Source organism: Salvelinus alpinus, chromosome 35 (genome assembly GCF_045679555.1).
Source record: "Salvelinus alpinus chromosome 35, SLU_Salpinus.1, whole genome shotgun sequence".
In the NCBI taxonomy this organism is placed as follows: Eukaryota; Metazoa; Chordata; class Actinopteri; order Salmoniformes; family Salmonidae; genus Salvelinus; species Salvelinus alpinus.
The window spans coordinates 16,842,216-16,861,383 of NC_092120.1; the positions used below are offsets into that span (position 1 = coordinate 16,842,216).

The 19,168-nt window shown below is 48.0% G+C and overlaps 1 protein-coding gene across 4 annotated transcripts; it reads left to right on the forward strand.

Annotated features, from left to right (window-relative positions):
• Positions 1-2,675: 2,675 nt before the first annotated feature.
• On the forward strand, positions 2,676-19,168 carry LOC139564332 (cannabinoid receptor 2-like). 4 transcript variants are annotated; one of them, XM_071383788.1, is made up of 4 exons: positions 2,676-2,911; positions 12,813-12,878; positions 13,551-13,656; positions 13,853-19,168. In XM_071383788.1, the coding sequence occupies exons 3-4, from the start codon at positions 13,584-13,586 to the stop codon at positions 14,950-14,952; spliced, it is 1,173 nt and encodes a 390-aa protein (XP_071239889.1). In that variant the 5' UTR covers positions 2,676-2,911; positions 12,813-12,878; positions 13,551-13,583; the 3' UTR covers positions 14,953-19,168. The 4 variants fall into 4 exon arrangements, with proteins under 4 accessions (XP_071239889.1, XP_071239888.1, XP_071239891.1 ...); XM_071383787.1 differs by having other exon boundaries at positions 13,554-13,656; XM_071383790.1 differs by lacking the exon at positions 12,813-12,878.

Genomic DNA, 19,168 nt, shown 5'->3' on the forward strand with positions numbered 1-19,168 from the left:
ATTCCAGTTTATCCTCACCTATAGACCCGGGTCGAAGAATCTCAAACCGGACGCCTTGTCACGAGTCTACTCTCCTGCCATTCGAGAAGATACTGACATGACTGTTCTTCCTGCCGCTAAGATCGTGGCTCCAATCTCGTGGCAAGTTGAGGATACCGTGAGACAAGCTCAAGCCATCGAACCGGGTCCTAAGGGAGGTCCTGCCAATCGGTTGTTTGTTCCCAAGGCAGCAAGATCCCAAGTCCTTCTGTGGGGGCACTCCTCTCGCCTCACCTGTCACCCGGGCGTAGGTCGCACCTTGGAGTTCATTCAGCGTAAGTTCTGGTGGCCCACCATAAGAGAAGACGTTGCCACTTTCGTCAAGGCCTGTCCCGTGTGCTGCCAGGGCAAATCTTCTCACCTCCGCCCTCAAGGACTCCTTCACCCTTTATCTATTCCCCACCGACCCTGGTCCCATATCTCGTTGGACTTTATTACTGGCCTTCCTCCGTCCCATGGTAATACTACTATCCTAGTCATCATCGACAGGTTTTCTAAGGCGGCCAGGTTTGTTCCCTTGACCAAATTACCTTCTGCCAAGGAAACAGCTGAGTTGGTGATTAACCATGTGTTCCGAGTCTTTGGCATTCCGCAAGATATGGTTTCCGACAGAGGTCCCCAGTTCGCCTCAAGGTTTTGGAAGGCCTTCTGCCAACTCATAGGGGCCACGGCCAGTTTATCTTCAGGCTACCATCCGGAGTCCAACGGCCAAACCGAGAGGATGAATCAGGAGCTGGAAACCACCCTCAGATGGGTTTCCAACAACCCGTCCACATGGTCATCCTTCATTGTTTGGGCCGAGTACGCGCACAACACCTTGTGCTCCTCCTCCACTGGTATATCCCCGCACGAGTGTCAGTTTGGCTATGCTCCTCTATTGTTCCCGGACCAGGAGGCAGAAGTCAGAGTGCCTTCAGCCTCGAGGTTCATCAGACGCTGTCGGCTCACGTGGAAGAAGGCCCGTCTTAATCTTCTGCGTTCCTCACAGCAGTACCAGCGACAAGCCAACAGACGTCGCCGTCCCGGTCCTACCCTGTACCCCGGCCAGAGAGTATGGCTCTCAACAAAGAACTTACCGCTACGGGTGGAGTCTCGTAAGCTGAACCAGAGATTCATCGGTCCCTTTAAGATTGCCAGGAGAGTCAATCCCGTTACTTTTCGCCTGCACTTACACAGATCCCTTAAGATCAATCCAACATTTCACATTTCTTTATTAAAACCTGTTGTTTTTTCTCCCCTTATCCCGGCAGGCAGACCTCCCCCTCCGCCCCGTGTCATCGGAGGCCAGTCGGCTTATACCGTCCACCGGATACTGGATTCCCGCCGGGTGCAGCGGTCCTGGCAGTATCTGGTGGACTGGGAAGGCTACGGTCCCGAGGAGCGCTCCTGGGTTCCTGCCAAGGACATACTGGACCCTGACCTCATTCGTCAGTTCAGGGCCCTCCACCCTGAGAAGGCTGGTAGGAACGTCAGGAGCCGTTCCTAGGAGGGGGATTCTGTCAGGTTTTGGCCAGGACTGTTCAGGTTTTGGTCACTAGATGTCCCCATTGCACCTTTTTTGTACCTTTTGTTTTTTCCTTGCTCTAATTATTGTTTGCACCTGTGTGTCGTTCCCTTGTTAGTATTTAAACCCTGTGTGTTCCTCAGTTCTTTGCTCAGTGTTTGTATGTTAGCACCCAGCCCCAGCCTTGTTGTGAACATATTTCTCTTATTGGATTTTCCAGAGGTTCTCTGGTTTAGTGCTTGTGTATTTTTGAGTAGTCTTTTGAGGTTTGTTTTTCCCTGCTGTTTTTACCACTTTGTGGAGTTTCTTTGTATTTTGGAGGATATCCATTTTGTGCCTCTTGGCTTTATGTTTGGACGTGGTGGATTTATATTCTTTGCCTGAAGATCTTGTCCTTTTATTAAACCACCATTTCTAGTACTGCTGAGTCTGCCTCATCTTCTGGGTTCTGCCGACTATTAGTGACTGTTTCTCTCACCGGGTCCTGACACAATGAGCCATTAAAATGAACCCAGAGGCAGCCAGTACCCAGGACTTTTTATCTGCAGAGAAGAATAGGAGAAACTCCCCAAATACAGGTGTGCCAAGCTTTTAGGGTCATACCCAAGAAGATTTTAGGCTCTTATCGCTGCCAAAGGTGCTTCAACAAAGTACTAAGTAAAGTGTCTGAATACTTTTGTAAATGTGATATTTCATGTTTTTTATTTTTAAAACATTTGCAAAAAATGTCTAAGAACCTGTTTTTGCTTTGTCATTATGGAACATTGTGTGTAGATTGATAGGGGAACAAACGAATCAATTTTAGAATAAGGCTGTAACATAACAAAATGTGGAAAAAGTCAAGGGATAATGCTGTCGGATTTGGTACCTCGTTGCATGTTTTAAAGTGACTGTTTAGAATGTATATGTCTGTGTAAGTTTTGTTGCCTTGTTGCAGTGTCACAACTCAGTTGGCACAGTATGTTTCAACATTTGTGCTGACATTTACGCCAATGTCTCTGTGGACCAGTGGAGGCTGGTGGGAGGAGCTACAGGAGGACGGCTGGTAAGGAATAAACAGAACGGAGTCAAACATGTGGTTTCCATATGTTTGATGTATTTGATACCGTTCCATTGATTCCATTCCAGCCATTACAATGAGCCCAAAAGGCAGAAGGCATGAACATGTTAGTACTTCAGGGACTGCAAACGGTCAGACATCAGTCTCTCTCTCTCGCTCTCTCTCCCTCACTCACTCTCACTCAAGTCACCGACTGGTTCTGGGGAGAGGAGTTAGATGGAACTCAGTGGCGCTGTAGCCGAGATCACCAGTTTGGTCTGTCTTCCTCCTACACCACAACAGAACTGACAGAAAAGCATCCACCCAAGGTAAGCACCTGCCTTTATTCTTGTATTATTTTATACTACGATACAGTCCACCCCACACAGGGCAAAAACACTACCTTGTGGTTTCTGAGCATCATAGAGCAAATCATTATTTGCACAATATGTTTGAAACCTGTTATGAGGAAAATGCTGAACGTGAGAGCATGATTGTTAGGTTCTGAAGCACAAAGCATGCTCTCCTTAGGATTTTGCATGTATATAGATGTTAGATGATGCTGTCTGATGTTCAGTCTGTGACCCAGAACAGTCTGTGACCCATGTGTTCTGTTTTTAATAGCATTTATGAATTGGTACCTCATTGCATGTTTTAAAGTGACTGTTTAAAACATCAGTCTGTGAAAGTCTTCTTGCCTTGTGGCAGTGTCACAACTCAGTTGACACACTAGGTTTCAACATATTTTTGAAATGTCTCTGTGGTCATACTGTAAATCTAAGATATTACCCATGAGTCCTTACTCAGTAATAGGTATTGTGTACTTTGCATTACTTAAGATATGTATGAGTGGTCCAAGTACCTTCGAGGAACAGAAAAGTAGTCTACTGTGAACTGTCAATCAAAAAATATTTCAGGTCCACACAGAGAGAGGAAGCCTAAGGTGGTGTAATAAGCAGATTGCATATACTCGGCCGTCATCTCCCTCAAGCAGATTTAGAAATATTGTCACTAAAGTCAATAAGGGTCTCTGTAAAAAGTAATTTACTTCCTATTTCTCCAGCCCCCATATTCCGAAATGTACTTTTCATAAAGCAGACATTTGTGATGGAAAAAATAATAATGATGATCATTCAGAACCTCATAAAATGAAAACAAAATGTAAGCAAAAAGTGGGGCACTGGTGCAATGCCGTAAAAAAGTGACCTATTTGTCTGGTTATGAATGTCCTATTTCTATAGACACAGCAGGGCCGTAACTAGAGTTCGAGTTTTAGTGAGGTTCTTTTTGAAAGTTGAAGCTCATTGACTGCATTTCTATACAATTTAAAAACTTTAAAAGGCTATTTGGAGAACAGAAAAAAAACGAACAAAAATTAACCCAACCATTATCACCTGCTGTAGGTTCAGTCACCTCGATATACGATATACAAAAAACACAAATCCAACATTTACTGAGAGCTAACTCTGCAAATAGCACTGCTGGGTGATTTAATGAGTCATAGTCAATCGATCAATAACATAATAATGTTCTTAGCAAAGGTGATCATTTTTAATGTACAATCTGTAGAAACTATGAGAATGGTTCATAACTTTTGTGAAACATCACAGCACAGTGTAAAAATATATGACAGCTAGAAATCAACTGGATGGTCTTCAAAGATAGATGGGAGGGTTAGAGGGTAGCTGAAAGCTGGGACGAAAAAAACTAAAGATAATTAATGTAAAATATACTGTCTGAAATGTATGTAGTATGTATAAACTGGAAGTGGAAGCATAAGTATTGTTGTCCATTAGTTTACTCCAAGTAGGGAAGGGTTAGGGGGGAAAAATGAATAAGGGAAAATATAAAACATATATTTAACATATACAAGGAGTACAAGGGTACAAAAACACAGTGGAAGGGTACAAAAACACAGTGGCCTCCATCAGTTTGGAACCACCAAGACTCTTCCTAGAGCAGTCCTCCCAGCCAAACTGAGCAAAAGCACCTATACACTATCCCCAAAGTCAGGGAGGTGACCAAGAACCTGATGGTCACTTTGACAGAGTTCCAGAGTACCTTTGTGGAGATGGGAGAATCTTTCAGAAAGACAACTATCTCTGCAGCGCTCCACCAATCTGGCCTTTATGATAGAGTGGCCAGACGGAAGCCACTCCTCAGTAAAAGACACGTGACAGCCCGCTTGTGTAACGGTCCTGACCTGTTTTATGTTGTTTTTGTATGTGTTTAGGTCAGGGCATGTGTTTTGGGTGGGCAGTCTATGTTATCTGTTTCTATGTTGGTTGTGGTTGCCTGGTATGGCTCTTAATTAGAGGCAGGTGTTTTGCGTTCTCCTCTAATTAAGAGTCATATTTAGGTAGGGTGTTCTCACTGTTTGTTGGTGGGTGATTGTCTCCTGTGTCGTCGAATGTATGTACCATACGGGACTGTTTGGCTGTTCGTTTATTTTGATGTCGTCTGTTTCCTGTCCGTGAGTTTACGTTTAGTTATGTAAGTTTATGTTCAGGTTTCGTCAACGTCGTTTTCTTGTTTTGTATATTTGAAGGTGTTTTGTTTCGTGTTGCCATCGTCGTGTCAAATAAAGAGATGGCATATTTCCCTAATGCTGCGTATTGGTCCACTGATCCTTCTCTCCTCTCCTCGTCCGAGGATGAGGAGAGCGACAGCCCTTACAGAATCACCCACCACGCTAAGACCAAGCGGCAAGGGAAAGCTCAACTGAGCAACAAGGACTCCTGGACTTGGGAGGAGATCCTGGATGGTAGAGGACCTTGGGCTCAGCCAGGGGAATATCGCCGTCCCAAGGAGGAGTTGGAAGCAGCGAAGGCTGAGAGGCGCTGGTATGAGGAGGCAGCGCGTCGACGCGGTTGGGAGCCCGTGAGTCAGACCCAAAAATTTCTTGGGGGGGGGCACACGAGGAGTGTGGCAAAGCCGGGTAGGATACCCGAGCCAACTCCCCGTGCTTACCGTGGAGGTAGAAGGCGTCGTACTGGTAAGACACCGTGTTATGCGGTAAAGCGCACGGTGTCCCCAGTACGCGTGCTTAGCCCAGTGCGGGCTATTCCACCTTGCCGCACTGGGAGGGCTAGGTTGGGCATCGAGCCGAGTGCCATGAAGCCGGCCCAACGTATCTGGTCTCCAGTACGTCTCCTCGGGCCGGCGTACATGGCACCAGCCTTACAGGTGGTGTCCCCGGTTCGCCTGCATAGCCCAGTGCGGGCTATTCCACCTCGCCGCACTGGCAGGGCTACGGGGACCATTCAACCTGGTAAGGTTGGGGAGGCTCGGTGCTCAAGAGCACGTGTCCTCCTTCACGGTCCGGTATACCCGGTGCCACCTCCATGTACCAGTCCTCCGGTGGCAGCCCCCCGTACCAGGCTGTCTCTCCGGGTTCTCTCTCCAGCTGTTTCCTCCTCTCCAGCGCAGCCAGTGCCTAGACCACGCACCAGGCTGTCTCTCCTTCTCCTCCCTACAGAGCCGTCCTGCCATGACCAGCCAGAGCCGTCCTGCCATGATCAGCCAGAGCCGTCCTGCCATGACCAGCCAGAGCCGTCCTGCCATGACCTGCCAGAGCCGTCCTGCCATGACCTGCCAGAGCCGTCCTGCCATGACCTGCCAGAGCCGTCCTGCTATGACCTGCCAGAGCCGTCCAGCCAGGACCTGCCAGAGCCGTCCAGCCAGGACCTGCCAGAACCGTCCAGCCAGGACCTGCCAGAGCCGTCCAGCCAGGACCTGCCAGAGCCGTCCAGCCGGGACCTGCCAGAGCCGTCCAGCCGGGACCTGCCAGAGCCGTCCAGCCGGGACCTGCCAGAGCCGTCCAGCCGGGACCTGCCAGAGCCGTCCAGCCGGGACCTGCCAGAGTCCGTCCAGCCGGGACCTGCCAGAGTCCCTCAGCCGGGACCTGCCAGAGTCCCTCAGCCGGGACCTGCCAGAGTCCCTCAGCCGGGACCTGCCAGAGTCCCTCAGCCGGGACCTGCCAGAGTCCCTCAGCCGGGACCTGCCAGAGTCCCTCAGCCGGGACCTGCCAGAGTCCCTCAGCCGGGACCTGCCAGAGTCCCTCAGCCGGGATCTGCCAGAGTCCCTCAGCCGGGATCTGCCAGAGTCCCTCAGCCGGGATCTGCCAGAGTCCCTCAGCCGGGATCTGCCAGAGTCCCTCAGCCGGGATCTGCCAGAGTCCCTCAGCCGGGACCTGCCCCTTGTCCCGGTGCTGCCCCTTATCCCGGTGCTGCCCCTTATCCCAGTGCTGCCCCTTGTCCCGGTGCTGCCCCTTGTCCCGGTGCTGCCCCTTATCCCGGTGCTGCCCCTTATCCCGGTGCTGCCCCTTATCCCGGTGCTGGTCCTTATCCCGGTGCTGGTCCTTATCCCGGTGCTGCCCCTTATCCCGGTGCTGCCCCTTGTCCCGGTGCTGCCCCTTGTCCCGGTGCTGCCCCTTGTCCCGGTGCTGCCCCTTGTCCCGGTGCTGCCCCTTGTCCCGGTGCTGCCCCTTGTCCCGGTGCTGCCCCTTCTCCCGGTGCTGGCCGTTCATTTAGGGGATGTTAGTTTTAGGGTGGTCATTGGGAGGGGAAGACAGAAGCGGGGAGTGACTATGGTGGTGTGGGGACAGCGTCCAGAGCCGGAGCCACCACCGTGGTCAACTGCCCACCCAGACCCTCCCCTGGACTTTGTGCTGGTGCGCCCGGCGTTCGCACCTTGAGGGGGGGGTTCTGTAACGGTCCTGACCTGTTTTATGTTGTTTTTGTATGTGTTTAGGTCAGGGCATGTGTTTTGGGTGGGCAGTCTATGTTATCTGTTTCTATGTTGGTTGTGGTTGCCTGGTATGGCTCTTAATTAGAGGCAGGTGTTTTGCGTTCTCCTCTAATTAAGAGTCATATTTAGGTAGGGTGTTCTCACTGTTTGTTGGTGGGTGATTGTCTCCTGTGTCGTCGAATGTATGTACCATACGGGACTGTTTGGCTGTTCGTTTATTTTGATGTCGTCTGTTTCCTGTCCGTGAGTTTACGTTTAGTTATGTAAGTTTATGTTCAGGTTTCGTCAACGTCGTTTTCTTGTTTTGTATATTTGAAGGTGTTTTGTTTCGTGTTGCCATCGTCGTGTCAAATAAAGAGATGGCATATTTCCCTAATGCTGCGTATTGGTCCACTGATCCTTCTCTCCTCTCCTCGTCCGAGGATGAGGAGAGCGACAGCCGTTACAGCTTGGAGTTTGCCAAAAGGCACCTAAAGACTCTCAGACCATAAGAAACAAGATTCTCTGGTCTAATGAAACCAAGATTGAACTCTTTGGCCTGAATGCCAAGCGTCATGTACGGAGGAAACCTGGCCCACATTCCTACGGTGAAGCATGGTGACAGCATCATGCTGTGGGGATGTTTTTCAGCGGCAGGGAATGGGAGATTAGTCAGGATTGAGGGAAAGATGAACGGAGCAATGTACAGAGAGATCCTTGATGAAAATCTGCTCCAGAGCGCTCAGGACCTCAGACTGGGGTGAAGGTTCACCTTCCCACAAGTACAATGACCCAAATCACACAGCCAAGACAACGCAGGACTGGCTTCGGGACAAGTCTTTGAGTGGCCCAGCAGAGCCCGGACTTGAACCTGATCGAACATCTATGGAGACCTGAAAATAGCTGTGCAGCGACGCTCCCCATCCAACCTGACAGAGCTTGAGAGGATCTGCAGAGAAGAATGGGAGAAACTCCACAAATACAGATGTGCCAAGCTAGTAGCTTCATACCCAAGAAGACTTGAGGCTGTAATCGCTGCCAAAGGTGCTTCAACAAAGTACTGAGTAAAGGGTCTGAATACTTATGTAAATATGGTATTTCCAGTTTTTTATTTATTATACATTTGCAAAAACGTCTTAACCTGTTTTTCCTTTGTCATTATGGGGTATTGTGTGTAGATTGATTAAGTATTTTTTTTATTTTTTTTTATCCATTTTAGAAAAAGTCTAACGTAACAAAATATGGTTAAAGTCAAGGGGTCTGAATACTTTCCAAATGAACTGTATAGTTTATCTGGAAGCGCGTATTTACCAGTTGCGCACTTATTCTCCAAGAGTCAGTTTTTGTTTGACATGGGAGGAGTAGCGGGATGGTCAAGTTGACAAAATTGCCTTTCGGCCAGCATCTCGCAAACAGCGTTTTCTTCTTCGTGTGGCAATCTGGCAGACTAGATGCTGTATTGCATATTTCCATCTTTCGCAGGTCAGAGTGCAGATTGGACACTTAAAAGACACCACTATCTAACCCTGCACATACACACTATCCCCAAAACCCCCCATCTAACCCGGCACATATACACTATCCCCAAAACCCCCCATCTAACCCTGCACATATACACTATCCCCAAACCCCCCCCATCTAACCCTGCACCTATACACTATCCCCAAACCCCCCCCATCTAACCCTGCACCTATACACTATCCCCAACCCCCCCCCCCATCTAACCCTGCACCTATACACTATCCCCAAAACCCCCCATCTAACCCTGCACATATACACTATCCCCAAAACCCCCCATCTAACCCTGCACCTATACACTATCCCCAACCCCCCCCATCTAACCTTGCACCTATACACTATCCCCAACCCCCCCCCCCCCCATCTAACCCTGAACCTATACACTATCCCCAAACCCCCCCACCCATCTAACCCTGCACCTATACACTATCCCCAAACCACCCCCCCATCTAACCCTGCACCTATACACTATCCCCAAACCCCCCCCATCTAACCCTGCACCTATACACTATCCCCAAACCCCCCCCATCTAACCCTGCACCTATACACTATCCCCAAACCCCCCCCATCTAACCCTGCACCTATACACTATCCCCAAACCCCCCCCATCTAACCCTGCACCTATACACTATCCCCAACCCACCCCCCCATCTAACCCTGCACCTATACACTATCCCCAAACCCCCCCCCCCCATCTAACCCTGCACCTATACACTATCCCCAAACCCCCCCCCCATCTAAACCTGCACCTATACACTATCCCCAACCCCCCCCCCCCCCCCATCTAACCCTGCACCTATACACTATCCCCAAACCCCCCCCCCCCATCTAACTCTGCACCTATACACTATCCCCAACCCCCCCCCCCCCCCCCCCCATCTAACCCCGCACCTATACACTATCCCCAAACCCCCCCATCTAACCCTGCACCTATACACTATCCCCAACCCCCCCCCCCCATCTAACCCTGCACCTATACACTATCCCCAACCCCCCCCCCCCATCTAACCCTGCACCTATACACTATCCCCAAACCCCCCCCATCTAACCCTGCACCTATACACTATCCCCAACCCCCCCCCCCATCTAACCCTGCACCTATACACTATCCCCAACCCCCCCCCCCCCCATCTAACCCTGCACCTATACACTATCCCCAAACCCCCCCATCTAACCCCGCACCTATACACTATCCCCAACCCCCCCCATCTAACCCCGCACCTATACACTATCCCCAAACCCCCCCATCTAACCCTGCACCTATGCACTATCCCCAACCCCCCCCCATCTAACCCTGCACCTATGCACTATCCCCAACCCCCCCCCATCTAACCCTGCACCTATACACTATCCCCAAACCCCCCCCCCCCCCATCTAACCCTGCACCTATACACTATCCCCAAACCCCCCCATCTAACCCCGCACCTATGCACTATCCCCAACCCCCCCCATCTAACCCTGCACCTATACACTATCCCCAAAATCCCCCATCTAACCCTGCACCTATACACTATCCCCCCCCCCCCCCCCCATCTAACCCTGCACCTATACACTATCCCCAAACCCCCCCCATCTAACCCTGCACCTATACACTATCCCCAAAATCCCCCATCTAACCCTGCACCTATACACTATCCCCCCCCCCCCCCCCCCCCATCTAACCCTGCACCTATACACTATCCCCAAACCCCCCCCATCTAACCCTGCACCTATACACTATCCCCAACCCCCCCCCCTCCCCATCTACGATCGTACACCAGGACATTGGCCTGGGAGGATGGAACCCCTTCTCTGAAAACCTCATGTAGATCTTCTGCTCTAAAATCTGCTGCTGCAACTACTAGATCCAACTTCATCAGCGCAGTGCAGTTGATCACCATGGCTATAAATGCAAGAAATCCAACCTTACTCATCCTGTCTGGATCCCTCTCTTCAGGCCTACTCACTGGCGGGCTCCCAGTCGAGTCACTCACCCTTGGGCTATCCTCTACTCTCTTCACTGCCACAGCATAGGAAACTTTCTGCCCCACTGTAACTCTGGCAATCTCAACCTGTCTCTCTTACACAGGGCACTTTGGATCACCTGCTGCATGGACACCCCCACAGTTGTCACACAGTGCCTTCTCTATCCCAACTGTACACTCCCTCTGACTATGTCCTCCTAAACATTTCTCACATCGTGGGAACTCCCTTCTACAACATGTCCGAATTCTTGGCACCTAAATCACTGTAGCGGGTTCGTAACATAGGCCCGCACAGAATAGCAAATATAACTTAACCTCTGTGTCAAAGCTCAACAAGACAGACAAGGTATTCTCAGTCTCGTCATTTCCACCGGGTCTACCGGGTCTCACCAAAAGACAGGTGTCACAAACACCAGGAATATTATTTTTCATTTGATCCACCTCTACAATCAATGTTACCCCACTGATCACTCCTTTTAGCGGTGCCCTGCTCCAGAGAACAAAGCACTACACAGGTTGCACCCGCTTCCTCTGGGCCGAGGATGCACAAAAAGAAAAAAATTCCACTCCTCAAAACTTTCACAGATCTAACCATTCCCAGTTTGTCCTTTACCCAGCTTGACACAACAGCCAAAAAGCAGGAATCCACTTTTTCCAAAAATCTCACTCCTACCGGATCAAAATAATCTCCGGCAGGATTCACAGAGCAAACGCTGGAAGTCTCTACCACACCTGTCGCCGCAGGTAGGCCCACTTCATCCTGGTCTGGCTCAACTTCAGAGTGCCAACTGACTTCATTTCGAGATCCTAAAGGTTCTCAAGGGAGCATGTAGGTTTGTATTCAGGAGACAAAGTGTGTACACAGGAAACAAATGATATATTCTGCACTTCTTCTGCATTGAGGAGTAGAGGGGTGTGCAGTGAGTTTGCACAATGTCAGCAGCATCTCTAGACTAGTTGCCTATTGAGCCGACTGCGAGCTGGGGTAGTTTGTTTCACTTCAGGGAGGCAAATCCAGGGGGGCGCAGGCAAACATTATTCCACTTGTTTCCATAGAGGCAAGCGCGATCAGAACTCAGTCAGATCAAGAATACAAGCATTCTGAGCTTTGATCAACGCTGGGAGCAATATTTACATTTTGATCCGTAAAATCACTAGGAAATCAGCTCAAAGTTATTTCCATTTTGGAAATATGTTCCTAAGTATTCCCACGCATATATAGGGGAGACATACACCTTCCTAATATTGAATTTGGACCCACTTTTGCCCTCAGAATAGCCTCAATTCGTCGGGGCATGGACTCAGTGTCAAAAGCGCTCCACAAAGATGCTGGCCAAATGTGTCCCACAGTTGTGTCAAGTTGGCTGGATGTCCTTTGGGGGAACATTCTTGATACACACGGGAAACTGTTGAGCTCGAAAAACCCAGGAGCGTTGCAGTTCTTGACACACTCAAACCGGTGCGCCTGGCACCTACTACCATACTCAGTTCAAAGGCACTTAGAAATGTTGTCTTGCCCACTCACACTCTGAATGGCACTCAGTCTAAGTCATGGAAAGAGCAGGGGTTCCTAATGTTTTGTACACTCGGTGTATGCGATCATATCCCAATGTAATCAAGGTTTGAAATTATTTTATTTTTGTCAAATACTGTATCTATTTGGGCTACTTGAGGTCAATTTGTACAAATTATTTATAATTATGTTTCGGGACCCCCGACCATCCGCTCATGAAGAAAATCGGCCCATGGCTTAATGTAATTGGGGACCCTTGCTATAGTGCATAGAGAGGATGAGGATATGCTTTCCAAGCTTAGTCTGACTGTACTAGACCTTAATGACCGTGGCCTGGTGAGACCCAACTCAACACTGTCTTTCTAACCTAATGTACTTCCATCATCAGCTGGAAATGATGACCAGAGGCCATCTGCAAGGCTCTTTCCACCAAGCCCACTCATGTGGTTTACTATGAATCACATCGTTGTCTCCATTAATGATAAAAATGTATATATTTTTTCTCAGGAAGTCACCACCCAATTCATTCACTTCAAGTGAGAGCCTCAAGGTCGAAGTGAGAGATATCTAGAGGTAGCTTTATGTCTATTGATAATGTGTTTGTTTTTACCGTGCCTCTTGAGGTGGGCTAGAAGGGATGGATTTTTCTCTGCTGTAAATAGACAGAGTATTGTTTTGAGGTAATCAAACAGGTCCCCGTGTTTAAATGGTTATGTTTCCACAGAATGTCTGAAGCTTGTTTTTGGTGGATTTCATTTTCTTCTAATAGGAATATATTTGAACACACGGACCTGTTTCATCACCTCAAAACAATACTCTGTCAATTTACAGCAGAGAAAAAAATATCAACGATAATAAAAAATAGAACAATAATTGGTTTTGAATAAACACATTCACAAGCCATTTATTAGCATATTTTCGCCATAAAGAGACCCTGAAAGGATTCAGGAAGGTGGCAATTAGGAGGCAACTCCTTCTGACAACGCATTGGAGGAAAGGGTCAGAGGTTCCTCCCCTTGGACCGTCTCCTCAAATGCGTTTTGAGAAGGAAGCGGGGAACGGGAATGCGAAAAGGATGTACAATTTAAGATGCACCATTCAGGAAGTTCTGTTTAAGTAATCAGATAATGTCTCCATCCAGTGGTCATACTTGGTACTGTCTGATGACTTTCGACCCATCTGAATTTCTATGGGTACATACAGTATGAGAACAATGTTCATACATTTCCCCTCTGCACCTCTAAGTAGATCTCAGAGCTAACCCCTGACCTATAAGAGATGGATGGATGGGACAAGCCTGTAGGGGCCATGATGTCCGAAGACAATGGCAGCACCCCCACATCAGCTCTGGGTATGTATATTAGAATATTGTCATCATATTTTAAATAGAATAACTTATAATACAATAACTGCATCTCTTTAAATATTCTTTGATATTAAAAATAAATATTACATATGATGATGATGATTGGTAATGTGAGTTCACATTGGCTGCCATACAACATAAGCCAATCACTGATGTCTGAATTGTATTCCTGTGTCAACAGTCAACCAGTCGTGTGTGGACCGGAAGTACTATATGGTTCTGGTTGAGGCGGAGAAGACAGCCATCGGCTCCATCTGTTTCCTGGCCGGACCCTTCACTTTCCTGGAGAATGCGTTGGTCCTGGGTGTGATCGCCGCCACCGCCACCCTGCGACGGCGTCCCTCCTACCTCTTCATCGGAAGCCTGGCCCTGGCCGACGTCTTTGCCAGCTGCTTCTTCACCACCAGCTTCCTGGACTTCCACCTGTTCCACCGCCTTGACGGGCCCGACGCCTACCTCTTCAAGCTGGGCGGGGTGACGATGGCTTTCACCGGCTCGGTGGGTAGTCTTCTGCTGACTGCTCTGGACCGCTATCTGTGTATACATCAGGCGGCGAGTTATAAAGTGGTGTTAACGCGCCGCAGGGCCCTGTTTGCTCTCCTTGCCCTGTGGAGCACCACCATCCTCATCTCCTTCCTCCCTCTGATGGGCTGGAGGTGCCCCACAGGGCCATGCCCGCCCTGCTCGCGCCTCTTCCCATACATCGACCACCGCTACCTGGCCTGCTGGGCCAGCTTCATCCTGGTGCTGCTGTCACTCATCCTGAGCGCCTACACCCTGATCCTGTGGAGGGCCAATCGGCATGAGGCCTCCATGACGGGCCTCCAGGGAGCGCCTACCCGTGGTCAGGCCCGCATGCGGCTGGACATTCGGTTGGCACGTACCCTGGGCCTGATTCTGCTTATCATGGTGGGCTGTTGGCTGCCGACCCTCTCCTTCATGCTGGCAGATGTCTCGGTGCAGCTCACACACGTCCAGCAGAGGGCCTTTGCTTTCTGCAGCACCATGTGCCTGGTCAACTCAGCCGTCAACCCACTGCTGTATGCCCTGCGCTGCCGGGAGCTGAGGTTGGCACTGATGCGGCTGTTGGGGGGCCTGAGTGAGGGGCTGGGGTGCTGCCAGAGGCACGTAGGGGAAGACACGACCACTACCCTTCCCTTAGGCGACAGCAACAGCTGTAGCGCGCACTCCGAGAGTGAGGCGCCCAGACTCGTTAGCTGCCGACCGAACACAGTCTCAGAAATGGTTGGCAAGCAGCAGCTGGACATGACTGGAAAATGAGAAGGGTTGGGAGGCTTACTGTATATCAGGGATATAGCAGTGTTGTGAACTTGTGTTTCTTCTGTTGTGTTCATAGTGATAAGGAGGTAATGTCTCTAAAATGTACTGTGATAACAGGGACTAAAACAAAGATATCGACCATGTTACCATAAATTGTGATGACCCACCTACAAGCCAAGTCACTCAGAGAAAATATTATTTTATTATTTGTCCAAGGGACATGATAAACCAGTAGAAATTGTGAAATATCCCAAATTAACACCTTTGAGAAAACAACAGCATTGTTGGTGTTGGCAGTGTAAATGTAGATAGCTATGTGTATCCTATGCTTGTTTTCGCTTGAGTGTTTGTCCTTTAGCGTCCAGAAGAGGATCCTGACGGGTTCCCATCTGCACATAAATACCTGTCCTGAATAGAGGCCCTGTGGATTGTAAACAATGTCCTCCACATGTGACTGCAAGCAGTGTCGAGATCAGAGGTGTAGGAAAGGCTGAGCCTGGGTGGGTCCAATCAGAAAAAAAGAAGTCCACTCAGATTTTGTATTATTTATTTAGATATTTTTTTATGCTCTTTACTTGTCAGTGTTCCAAATGGAACATAGTGTTTGCATATTTAGGTAAAAGGACAATCAGAATTCATAGCAAGCAGTACACTGGGTTAGTCAGATTTGATTAAATATAACGGAACAGATGACATGGAATGACATCACATGCCAAAAAGAACTAGCTGAAAGCCACACCCCCAATGAGCAACGAATATGACTACATTGAGGCATATGTCACTGTGCTTTTATGGCTATATGCACCATGCCACTACCTATTTCATTTGTTCATTTAGCAAACAAGACAGCTCATAATCCAGTGCCTTTATCACAGTCAACACACCTATATTTTAGCTTTAAAAATCCTACATTTTCTCTCAGCTTCATGGCAAAATAAGTAGAATAGCATGAGATGAGCAAAAAAACTGCACACGTTCCTCTCTATCCTATGGCAAAATGTGTAGAATTGCAGGAAATTTGCTTTAAAACAGCAACATGCCAAAATGTGTAGAATAATATAAGATTAGCTATAAACTGCACATTTGTCTCTGTTCCATGGCAAAATGTCTAAAATAAAATTGGGGGCCAGGTCAAATTTCTGCAGGCCCACCCAACAACAAATTTCTGGCTACGCCACTGGTCGAGATAAGTGGGGCACAGGTCAGAAAGATAATGTCACACAACACAGAGACTAGAACACTTTTTTCTATAGAACACTACAAATGGCAACTATAGTTCACAAGTCATTTTAGTAGATCAATCACAAAACAATCAAACACAAAGGTAGATGTTTTGTCTTGTAGGTGGTCTAAGTAAAATCAAATCAAAATAACATTTTATTTGTCACATGCTTAAACAACAGGTGTAGACTAACAGTTTAATGCTTACTTACGGGTCCTTTTCCAACAATGCAGTTTATTTTTTAAATTTGTATTTATTTTATTGATACGAGAAATAAATACACAGTGAATAACAATAACGAGTTACAATTAGTCAATGTGCATGGGTACTAGTATTGTGTTATGTGTTTATAGTCCCACCTCCCTCAAGAGGACAATCCTTCTGAACACAAATGACAGCCTGGAGACAGGGAGCCTGCCATTTCAGGTCAGAGAACAGTGGGAAAAAAGGACAGACAGCATGGTTTATGTGAGGTGGTGAGATGGCAGAGACTAGATCGAGAGAGATACTGAGTCATTTCTGGGAAACAAGTAAGTACCTTACTGTGATTACTTTCGACCATTTTAATTGAAAATAAACAAAAATTGCTTCTTAGCAAAGAACAATTTCTCAAGCAAGACTTTTGCAACGACTGTCTGGGAGGGGTCTGAGTGGGGAGGGGAAAACTGAAAACTGGCTCTTATTGGCAGAGAGGTTTCAAACTCTCTTTCTTATAGATGGGTTGTCTGACAATGTCACAAATTATGCGCAGGCATTGATGTGGCCGGAACGACTGGGTGATCTTGCTCTCCGTAGCAGAAACGACTGGGTGATCTCGCTCTCCGTAGCAGAAACGACTAGGTGATCTTGCACTGCTTGTTTCAAGCAGACCACAATAGTCCTCTTGCCCAAGAACACCAAGGTAACCTACCTAAATGACTATCGCCCACGTAGCACTCACAGTTATAGCCATGAAATACGTTGAAAGGCTGGTTTGACTCACATCAACATCATCATCCCAGACACCTCCAATTCGCATACCCCCCCAACAGATCCACAGATGACGCAATCTCTATTGCACTCCACACAACCCTCACCAACCTGGACAAAAGGAATACCTATGTAAGAATGCTGTTCATTGATTACAACTCAGCATTCAACACCATAGTCCCCTCCAAGCTCAGCATCAAGCTCTGGACCATGGGACGGAACATCTACCCCTGCAACTGGATCCTGGACTTCCTGACGGGCTGCCTTCAGGCAGCGAGGGTAGGCAACAACACATTTGCAACGCTGGCCATCAACACGGGGGCCCCTCAAGGGTATGTGCTTAGTCCCCTCCTGTACTCCCTGTTCACCCACAACTGTGTGGTCACACATGACTCCAACACCATCATCAAGTTTGCTGACGAAACGACGGTGGTAGGAATAATCAACAACTACGAGGCAGCCTTCAGTGAGAAGGTCAGAGACAACAACCTCTACCTCAACGTCAGCAAGACAAAGGAGCTAATCGTAGACTACAGGAAACAGAGGGGCAAGCACGCCCCCATCCACATCGATGGGGCTGTAGTGGAGTGGGTCGAGAACGTTCAAGTTCCTCTGTGTTTACATCACTAAGGAATTAACATGGTCTAAACACACCTACACCGTTGTGAAGAAGGAACGACAGTGCCTCTCCCGCCTCAGGAGGCTGAAAAGATTTGGCATGGGCTCTCAGATCCTCAAAAAGTTCTACAGCTGCACCATTGATAGCATCTTGACTAGCTGCATCACCGCTTGGCACGGCAACTGCAAGGCACCGGACCGCAAGGCGCTACAGAGGGTGGTGAGTACGGCCCAGTACATCACTAGGGGCAAGCTCCCTGCCATTCAGGACCTCTATACCAGGCGGTGTCAGAGGAAAGCTCCAAAAATTGTCAAAGACTCCAGCCATCCAAGCCATAGACTGTTTCCTCTGCTACTGCATAGCAAGCGTTACCAGTGCACCAAGACTGGAACCAACAGGACCCTGAACATAAGACTGCTAAATAGCTAATCAAATGGCTACCCAGACTACCTGAATTTACCCTTTTTGAACTAACTATCTTGCACTGACACACACTGGACACTACCTATACACATACTTACACACACACACACACACACACTAAATATGCCCACATACATAACATGCATACTGATACCATATACACACACACTCACCATAATATGCTGCTGCTACAGCTCAGTCTATTATCTATCCTATTGCCTAGTCACTTTACCCATACCTATGTGTACATAGCTACCTCAATTTCCTGGTATCCCTGCACATCGACTCGGTACTGGTACTCCCGGTATATAGCCATGTTATTTGTACTTGTTATTCACTGTGTATTTATACCTTGTGTCACTATTTCTAGTAATTTTTTAAAATCTTTATCTTTAACGGGCGGCAGGTAGTCTAGTGGATAGAGCACTGGGCCAGTAACTAAAAAGTTTCTAGATCAAACCCTCGAGCTGACAAGGTACAAATCTGTCGTTCTGCCCCTGAACAAGGCAGTTAATCCACTGTTCCCAGGCCGTCATTGAAAATAAGAATTTGTTCTCAACTGGCTTGCCTAGTTAAATAAAGGTTAAATAAAATAAATACAAATAAAAAAATAAACTGCATTGTTGGAAAAAGACCCTTAAGTAAGCATTTCACTGTTAGTCTACACCTGTTGTTTACAAAGCATGTGACAAAGAACATTTGTTTTGAAGCACTGTTTAGTTATGATTATGAACAGTCAGATAGCTAGCAACAATGACAAGAAGCTGCCATGTGGGGAATCATAGGTGGCTCGTTTCAGCTAGTTGTATCTTGTTCTTGATACCATGTCTTGTTTTGCGGTGTTTTGACTTATTTCATGTCAATGTTAATATGGCTCAAATTCGCCAGCTAGCTAACCAACAACTGTAACAATGTATTTGAGAGAGAATAAGTGCTCATTGTGCAAATGTATTTATGTTTTCAATAAACATTTGGTGACGAAA